This window comes from Bactrocera latifrons, unplaced genomic scaffold, assembly GCF_001853355.1.
Source record: "Bactrocera latifrons isolate USDA-ARS-PBARC rearing strain unplaced genomic scaffold, ASM185335v1 scaffold_57, whole genome shotgun sequence".
Classification (NCBI taxonomy): Eukaryota; Metazoa; Arthropoda; class Insecta; order Diptera; family Tephritidae; genus Bactrocera; species Bactrocera latifrons.
Window position 1 is genome coordinate 231,977 of NW_017537234.1, and position 10,488 is coordinate 242,464.

A 10,488-nucleotide genomic window follows, 5' to 3' on the forward strand; every position below is an offset into this window, starting at 1 on the left:
TTTTTATCATGCACTCGCATTGAAAAAAAAAGATTAAGTTTTGTGTATAAACTGGTTATATATTGGTTATTATAACTGACGAGGATTTTCGATTTGTTTTTTATGATACGTTGTTTTGCAGTTTAGACGACGATATGTATTAAATGTGATTACTAATTGCCGAATCCATTCACGTAATAATTATGCAACGACTTCTTCATACTCTTTCAAGTAATTCATAGGAAGAAATGCATGAAAATTTTAAAAAATTAACCGCCAGCTTCTGGACTGACCTGAAAGAGTCTCTACCAAGCCCTTCAAGCGCATAATTGAAAAATATGTTGAGTTTCAGCTTCTTAGCGCTGAAGCCAGTTTTTTCTTCAGCTTAAAATGTAGGAAAGTAGTCAAAAAATTCAAATTCGATCGGATTACTCTTACAAAGGACATCAAACATGTAGCTGGGTTCATAAATGGATAATGCCAATTGCTAAGGATCGTTTCAAGAATTTTATAGCCTAAAAAGGCCTGTAAAGACATTATTATCACAAAAAATAATTTCTTTTATATTCAAAAAAATTCACTAATAACTTAAAAAAATTTAAAAATAAAAAATATATTTAAAATTAAAAAAAATATATATAAATATTTAAAATTAAAAAAAAAAATTAAGTATACATATATTAAAAAAAGTTATTAAAAAATATATTACTATATATATTCTAAAAATTAAAAATGTACTCCCAACACCTTACACACTCTGCTCTCAAAAAATAAATCACTGCATGACCCACTGTCGCGCACATTTATCACACGTACAATAGGCAGGCAGGCAACAAACACACGCGCATGCAGTCCTATGGCCAACACGAAGCCAAACAGCCAGTGCTAGCGCTGTCTCTTATACACATCTAGATGTGTATAAGAGACAGCCTTACACACTCTGCTCTCAAAAAATAAATCACTGCATGACCCACTGTCGCGCACATTTATCACACGTACAATAGGCAGGCAGGCAACAAACACACGCGCATGCAGTCCTATGGCCAACACGAAGCCAAACAGCCAGTGCTAGCGAATGCGACAAAACCAGCGCCTACACACACGCCAATACTAGCGCAACAACAAGCGGTGCGGCTAAGCTCAGCACCACCTACCTGCGCCATGACGGCGTCTCACACCGCACGCGCGCTGGCCCACACGCTACCAAATAAAGTTACGACGGCCGTTGAACGACTGGCTAGTCGTCACCACACACATAAATATAATAAAAAAATAAACTCACATACACACACATATTTGTGTATGTGCGCAATCAAAGCAGCATAGCAAAAAAATGCGACGTTGTCGCCAGAAAGTGCGAAATTCATGCTGCTGCTGCTGCTGCTTCCTCTCTGCTGCTAGTGCAAATAGCTAGCTTGTTTTTGTTTTTTTTTTTCATTTTTCGTTTTCTTACTACGTATCTTGGCGCTTTGGTGTCACCATTCTTGTTAGCCCTAACGCTTTTTTGCGGCGCTGCTGCCATGACAAACACATCAACGCGCGCTGCTTCTTATTGGAATAAACGACGAATAAGACCAATACACACAGCCGCACAGGCATACCGGTTTCTGATTTCAATTGATTATTTTGCTCGCCAGCTATGCCATACACCAGCGCTTCTTATTAGCCTTGCTGCTTTACAGCGCTGCAGTTGCTACAGCCGCGCGCGTCGGCGTCAGCGCGCTGCTTATAACTATAAGTGCTTGCCTACACAACTCAAGCAACTCGCTCGTTTGCTGCGCGCTCGTGTAGACCAGGCGCTCGCCACTCGCTCGTTGCTGGCTCAGCTGCGCGCTGGCACACACACATTCAAACGCCGCTGTGCCCTGCGCTGCCAATACGTTTGCCAGCGCGCTCTACACTCTCCTCGCCGCTGCCGCTGCGCTACGTGCGCTGTACAAGACTGGTTTTTGGGGGGTTGCGCCGCTTCGGCGAGTACGTGTATTTTCCAGTTTGCAAGCGACCGGCGTGTAGTGCGTATCTCGGCTGCCAGTGTGTATATTGAAAGTTAAAATAGTGTTGTTTTTTTTCTGTTTCGTTCGCAATTGTGTGCGCTGGTTCACTCGCCTTTTCAAAAAAATTCTTACTCGATTTCTCGTGTGCAGCAAGTACGCTTTTCAAATCATCGTCGTCGTGTGCGTTTCATAGAAATATTATGTATTGTTTAGCCGCCGCTAAAACGCGCTTTTGCATTTTTACGCCGAAATATTTTATTTTCACAAAAAAAATAGTTGCAAAACTCTCTAAAGCAAAGCGCGCACACAGCGCTCTCGTCTTGACACTGAGACACTTGAGGGCGTAAACGTAAAGCCGCCGGAACTGTCACGCGTCGCATGAAACTGCGCTCGCCGCAAAATGCGAAATAAAACCGTGTAGAGAGTACAAAAATTAATATTAAATGGATGTTTACTAATTTTTAACTTTCAATTTACAGTCAAATTGGAAAAGCTGCCGCGGCCAAACAACAAATAAACAAGGGCGCAGCGCAAAAACAAGCAAGCGCGGCGAATTAAGTGCAAGTGCGAACTAACTGTGTATAAAAACTCATTAAAAAATAACAAAAATTATTAAAAAATTTACAAAAAATTATACAAATGGAAAAATTATGAATATTTGAAAAAAAAAATATAAATAATTTAAAAAATTATAATTAAATCATTTAAAAAAAAATACAAAAATTTTTCAGAAAATGTTAAAAGAATTTTAAAAAATTTTACAATAATTTTAAAATTTTGTAAAAAATATTTTTAAAAATTAAAAAATTTGTGCATAACTCAAAAAGCTAGCGGAAAGTGCAATTCAAACTGTGAACGCGTCGTGTAAATTAGTGTGATGACAGCAAAATATTAGCAGACGTGCGAAAAAATATTTAAACAAAAAAAATGTATAAAAATTTAAAAAATGTAAATAAAATGCGGATAAACTTGTTTTAACTAAATCTAAGTGTTTTGCAACAATTTTAGCCGTGTTGCAAGCAAATATAAAGTGCATAAAAAACAGTTACTGTGTTTTGAAACCTTACTAAACGTGTTGCAAGCAGCTGTGTAAGCATTAAAGCAACAATAAATACAACAAAACAGCAGCAGACAATTGCAACAACAATATAAACGTGTGGAAAGTGCATAACAAGTGTAAATAAATAAATAAATTTTAAAAAAGTTTTAAAAAATTACAAAAACTTCATAAATTTGAAAAACAAGGTTTTGAAAACTTCAAAAATTAAAATTTAAAAATTAAAAAAAAATTTTAATTTAATACAAAAATTTCAATATCGAAGTGAAAAAATTAAACTGAAGAGGAAAATTTACCCTAGAGTTGTATAAATATACAGAAAGCAAAGCAAAGTCGGCCGCAAGTGGTGACAAAAGCGGCGTCGGATATATAGATTGCTACAAAAAAAGTCCAAGAAGAGCGCTTATAAATAGAAAATCAGAGGTCTAAGGCGGCATTTAGTGCTTTAAGGCAGCAACATTTTGTTGAAAAGTCGGGAGACTAAGTGAAAAGCGTAGAAAGACCGTGCAGTGAAATAGTAAAGCTTTTAAGCACTAAAAATAGCGCTCCATAACAGCGGTTGCAGAGGAGTCCAGTGACGAAAGTCGTTAAAACCAAGCTTTAAGCGAGCTAAGCAAGAAAAAGTGGATGCTACGCTAAAAATTTAAAACTAAATAAGCAGCGAGCCAAGCTTAGTGCGAAAAAGTGGCAAGGCAGAGCAGCAAAAAGCGACCAAAAGTGAAAGCGCACAACTTGTGGCAAAGAAAAATAGCTTAAATAAAGCTTTAAAGTGAATTTTCGTGAGCTAGTAACCTAGTAAAATCTAGCTGCCGATTTGTAGGCGCCTGTCAGACTCCAAACCTCCCCCCCAAAAAAAAAAGAGCCAGCAAAAAGCCGCGCTCGGAAACCGTTGTACCACTTGCTACGCAATATTGCCGCATTGCGTGTGGCTGGCAATTGCTAAGTAGACGCGCTTTTTGCATATCCCCGCTGTTGCTGGAAAGTGTAATGTAATGAGATACGACGTTCAAGAGTTGCTTCATCAGTCTGCTGAGGATCCATTCGCCAGGTTTGCAAATGGGATGGCATATCATCCATTTCTGCAACTCTCCCGACCCACTGACTTCAGCGTGTCGTCGCTGTTGACGGCGGGCACACAGGCACAACAGGCTAGTAACGCCGCCGCCGCCGCAGCAGCAGCCGGTGATTTAGGTGCAGGCGGCGGTAATACCGTCTTGAGTGCGGCCACCTCACCCGCACAGCCACAACAGCAGCAAGCGCCACCAACTACACCCACTAGTGCGGCAGCACTCTTGCAACAACACCAACAGCAGCAACAGCAATTGCATTTGCAACAGCAACAGCACCATCGACAGCAGTTGCTTTGCGGCGCCGGTCAAGCATCACCGGTCGGTGGCCAACAGCCGCCACTCTTATCGCCTGGCAATAACAATAATACTACTAGCGCTGGCATTGGCAGCAAATCGGGCAGCAATAATAATAGCAACAATAGCAACCGCAATACACCCACCACAACTAATAGTAATAACAACAACAACGATCCTCAAAGTAGCAACAATAATTTGTCGTCACAACAGCCACTAGCTCATCCAGCCGCGTCACATTTGTCATCACCACATTTGTCGCCGCATCGTCAACCGCCGCCGCATCCGCACGCACATCCCGCACAACCGCCACCGCCAGCGCCACAGCATCCACATCACTCGCCGGTGCCCGGTCACCACGCTTTGGGGCCACACCTGCCGCAACAGGCCTATTTTCCTGCGGCCGCATTAGCTGCGCTCGCTGGCAGTCCGGCTGGTCCACATCCCGGTCTATATCCGGCCGGTCTGCGTTTCCCGCCTCATCATCCACACGCCCATCACCCGTTGGGCACACCTTATACCACCGCTGAGGACGTGGTGCTCGCATCAGCTGTGGCGCATCAATTGCATCCGGCGATGAGACCGTTGCGTGCGTTACAACCCGAAGATGATGGTGTCGTTGACGATCCGAAGGTGACGCTGGAGGGCAAGGACTTGTGGGAGAAGTTCCACAAGCTGGGCACGGAGATGGTGATCACCAAAAGTGGACGGTAAGTCAAACAAATCATTATTATCCTAAATAAAATAAGTTAGTGTCAGAAATTTGTGAGGTTCCGTATAGAAGTCTCTTTGAAAATATCAAATAAGTGAAATTTAAGGCTACGTGGACGCCTTTACTGCGTTGAAAAATGCCTCCGAAGCTTAAAACTATTTTGTAGGTTGCTTCTCTACGAATAACTTGCGAGGTTATGTGCCGTAGAGCTTAGAGAAATACCAGCTAAGTGAAGTATGAGGCTGCGTGGACCCCTATACTGTGTTGAAGAATATTTCCGAGCCTTGTAGCTTTTCCGTACGAATTCTAAAACGTTCTTCCCAATTAATTTGTGATGTTATGTGTCAAAATAATAATCTAGTATGTACAAGTTGGGACTGCATTGAATCTCATTAACGGCTGGAGAATTTGGTTCAAGAGCTCTTCAGTAAACTTATATGTACTTAAAATATACCAGTTAAGGTTATGTGTAAGAAAAATTGTAGAAAACGCAAGAACTGAAATTTTAGCCCGTTAGATTGTGCCAGTAATTTTTTCAGGGTTAAAATTTTGGTGCAAAAATGTTTGAAAATGGAATTCGAGGTTGCATTTAACCTCGTTAGTGCATAGATGTGATTCTACCGATTCGAAGCGCTCTTCAGTAAACGTGTATGTATTCTAAAACGATTATGCTCGAGTTATTTGTGAGTTTATGTGCAAAAAAAAGAAATATGGAGAGTGAAATTAGGGGTGAATTTGAACCCTATTAGCGTGTTGAAATTATTCGTTCGATGGAAAAGTGCTTTTTGCAGCTTCTGTGTATTCTAAAACATTTTTGCTCGAGTAATTTGTGCAGTTATGGATAAAAGAAGGTTCTCCGAAATTCTTCGATAACTTTATATTTATTCCAAAGTGTACTTAACGCATAGTATTGAGGTTAGGTGTTAGAGAAAGCATAGAAAGTGAACCGTAAGTGAACTTTGGACTACGTTGTTCACAGTTAGACGCTTCTAGGAACTTTGCGGATATTAAAAGATCACTTAGTAACCATATATGTAAGTATTTTAAACTGCTTTTCTGCGAGTAATTCTTTGAGGTTATGTGTAAAAATTTTTATTAGACTCTGCAAGCGATTCTTTTAACGCTAAATATTATTTCAGTTTTCATATATTCATTTTGAAATACTTTTCTTCGAGAAATTCTTCGAGGTTATGTGTAGAAAATTTGAAGAAAGTAACATTTCAAGCTGGATAATAGCCAGTTAGACTCTTGAAGCGATTCTTTCAACGCTAAATATTATTTCAGTTTTCATATATTCATTTTGAAATACTTTTCTTCGAGAAATTCTTCGAGGTTATGTGTAGAAAATTTGAAGAAAGTAACATTTCAAGCTGGATAATAGCCAGTTAGACTTTTCAAGCGATTCTTTCAACGCTAGATATTATTTCAGTTGTCATATATTCATTTTAAAATGTTTTTCGTCGAGTAATTGTTTGAGGTTATGTGTAAAAAATTTTAAGAAAGCTTTATAACACCCTATACTTATGCTTCAATGCTTTTCTGCTACGAATTGTGAGGTTATGTGAAAAAAGATAATAATTGTGTTAGATTAGTGAATCTGAAGGTAGTTTCTAATACCGTTATACAATTTTTGTAACTCTTTAGTTGTTTTTGCTAAGCCATGTTGCATTCTAATAATTTTTCATCTCGTCATTTTTGAGGTTATGCTTGAAAAACTTAAAAAGCTGAATCTAATATAGCAAATGTCATCGCTCAAGTGTGTTTACATGACTTTTATAACCAAACATTTTACCTCTAGTACTGTTATACATACACTACTGCACTTTCAGCACGTATTTTTGAGGTTATGTCTAAAATTTTTTAGAAAGCTCAGCTGTTCAGTGGAAATTTAGGCTGCTATGGCTACTTGATTTTGCCACGCCACCGTTACTTGCAGCAGCTTTTTGCACACTTCAAATACACGTAACGCCGCTCTAGTGTTCTTCAACGCTTTACACCATTTGCCGTCGGTAAATGGCGTACTTCGAAAATACTAACGTGGAGATGGCGTGAATTTAATACAAATAATATATATGTATATACTTTATTGTAAAAAAAAGTGTTTTGCGTGTTCGGTGTCATACCGCCACACACCCCTTAAGTGCCTAGTGCCTACGAGAGGAACACAAACAACCCCGTCGTCTGTTCGTCACTGCAAATGACAGCCGGTATGCGGCAATATGGTGGTGGGGTGGCTGTTCTTGAGAAATAATGCATTTTATAGGCGCTTTATACACACAAGGCAGATGATTAATCAAAGTGGATTTGAGTGTGATGCACAACATAAGTACAAACATACACACGCACATACATACTGGCAGTTGTAGCCTAGGCTTGTAAAACATAAGCTTGATGCATAAGTGGAATAATTGTCTCAAATGGCTTGCCGAAGTATGCGAACCGGTTTGTTAGTGTGACGCAAAAGCTCGGCATATCAAGAGATCTGTAAATTTTCTATATAAAATTGCTTCAATTTCCAGTTTATGTACTTCGGTTGTCTATTGAATTGAATAAACATAGAATTTTCTGTGGAAGTATAACAATAATTTAAAGAAAATCAGTTGGCACTTACATTACATAGCTGCTGCAGGCATTTCCAAGCGTTACTGAGCTGTACCACCGTTGAAAAATCTGGTTACCGCAATTTGAGGTTATGTTTTCTTGAAGCATTATTCACGTAGCACTTTTTAAAACTTTTCACTTAAGACATTTTTTTTTAACACAAAACACCTTTTTCTTCATTTTCACTTCATTTTCTGCTCTTACTTCACTTGCTACCTTTTTTTTAACACTTTGCTTTTAATACACTGTACCACTTTTCACACAACACTTTTCACTTATCACTTTTTATTTCTGAAAAGAGAAGAAATTATAATTAAAAGAAGGTTCAACATTCTTAACGCATCAAAAATAAATCTGTAACAGTCTATGTATACTTATGTCAGACCTTATCTTACTTTATATAACCAATGCGTACAAAATATAGACCATAAATAAATTTCATCTAAATTAATTTCAAATTAACAATTTTTGTCAACTTTAATAACAAAGTTTCATAGCAGTATCAAATCAGTTAGCATCGAGAACATCTGAAAAAGTACCAAATGTCTTTCATAAAAGGGGATCAGCTACGTAAAGCTCATCTTTATATGACTCTAAAGCGTGTTAAATTAAATTTCAATGTTTTAGCATAATTTTTGGCCAATTGTATTGTGTTGCATGAACTTTAGTTAACCTATAATTGTATAAATGAAACTTTTCACTCAAAACCTTTTCACTCAAAAAAGTTTCATTTACTATAGAATCAAGCATTAAAATTCATAATTGAATCGAAAACAAAAGTTTATCGATATTTTTCTAATGCAGATTGCATAATAATTTGTATAAGACTAAACCAACAGTCACCTTAACCTAACTTTCTGAAAAAAAATTCGCTAAACGAGAGATAGTTTCAAATAGTCTATGAAATTGCAATAGTTTTCTTTGATATATTTTAATATGGTTTCCATTTATGACCGCTTTAAGTAAACCTTCGCTAATTTACGCTGTAAGTATGTATGTAGTTTATGGCTCGGAATTCATTTTTTTTTTTAGGCACGTCATGTGCCTATAGGCAGCATAAGAAACCTGACATTTTCTTATTTTGAAGCACCAGACTTCAAAGTTCTACTACTTTTACTTTTGCAATGAAATTTGTACCTTAAAACACTCTTTATTAATCGACTTTATTTGTTTTAAATATTTGGTACCATATATTTGGCAGCTGGCATAAACTTTTGTATGCTCAGATGTATTTTTTTGCGACTATTTTCTAACCTACGTCCTGTAGAGTCGCGGCATAAAACCATTTTGTTCCAAGTTTTATAGATTCCAAAGAGTCTACAATTCTTTACTGCTTGAAATCATATGTAATAATGTATCAATATTTTGATCCATTCGATTTTTTCTATCCTAGCGAGACTTTTTTTTTGAGAGTTTGAGGCATCCAACTACTTACTGATTATATTGTCCTATTATATAAGAGGACAATATAATATGTTTCTTAGACTGTTTTACAGCTGCCCCGAAGCATGCTTTTATTCAATATGGCTAGTTATTTTCTTAGGGGTTGTATTTTACGTTAAATGCTTCTAAGATAGCACTTTAGATGTTTTGAAAAATTGACTGTTGGTGTTTCCAAGTTTTCCTATACTCAAGAAGCCTTTAAAAAAGGTGCTTTTTTATTATATTGGAAACTTCTTTTAATTTTAAAACAGCGTTACAAAATTTGTTATATTTTTTTTAATATTTCACGAGAGTTTCTAAACATTAACTAAATATATATAATTCAATTAATAATAACTTTTGAGATGTTATGAGAAATGTTTGTTCCTAACTAGATCACTTCAGTTATGAGTGATGCGTATTTTATTAGAGCGTTATAATTATTAAACTCTTAGGAGGTATTTTGAGTTATCCTAGAGTAACCCTTATTTGAGTCTTATGAGTACTATTTTTCAAAGACAGTTTTCTAGAAGTTAAAATGAATGTTTTAAGTATGAAAGTATTCCATTTAAGTATCTACAATAGCTATTCAGATCATCCGTAGAGTTATTTGTTGGATTATGCTTGTTTTCTAGTTCGAGTGTGAGCTTTCCAGATATTGTATTGTTTTCCACATGCTTTAAAAGAGTTCATGGCCTTCATTTTCTACCATTCAAGCTTCCACAACAAGCTTTCCGATGTTCTAAAGATATTTTTGTTCGTATCTTCTTACTTTTTAAGAATTTTTCAAGGCTTTTATATTATTGACATGAGATTTTTGATGTTCTGAAGCATGTTTCATAAAAATTTCTAGATTCCATATTCCAAATTTTACGTCTTAACTGTTCAGACAAGTGTTTTATGTACGTCTCAGATGTTGAAAGTTGTGCTTTATAAGCGCATTTTCCTTACAAATGAGTCTTTTAACTGTCGTGAAGTATATTTTATTATTGCTTGCTGTATTTTGGTAGCATAGCACTAGTTGTGATATGTTCTGAAGTATTTTTCATTAAGAGCTATAATGTTAAAGTAAGTGCCTGTGTTGGTTACGTCGTGTATTTGCCAAAATGTGAACAGTTTTTATGATTTCTGTGCGCTCAGCTTATATATTTGATATTAAGGCTACTTTGTAGGTATTTATAATAATGTTTGGGCAAGTTTTGAGACTCAGTTTTTGGCATTAAGATTTGTTGGTTTTAAAATTGGTTTTGACTGATCAAACCAGCGAATTAAACTCTTTGCTCGCTTTAAAGCAACTTCTAATGATCTTTACCACCTTTTTTTTGAATTTTTTGTGGACTTACACTTGTATTAGATTTG

The 10,488-nt window shown here is 36.9% G+C and overlaps 1 protein-coding gene across 1 annotated transcript; it reads left to right on the forward strand.

Moving 5' to 3' along the window:
• The first annotated feature begins 3,259 nt into the window (after nt 1-3,259).
• Nucleotides 3,260-5,108, forward strand: LOC108974639 (optomotor-blind protein-like). Its single transcript, XM_018942601.1, has one exon. It carries the CDS (start codon nt 4,023-4,025, stop codon nt 5,106-5,108), a length of 1,086 nt encoding a protein of 361 aa, XP_018798146.1. The 5' UTR covers nt 3,260-4,022.
• The last annotated feature ends 5,380 nt before the right edge of the window (nt 5,109-10,488 follow it).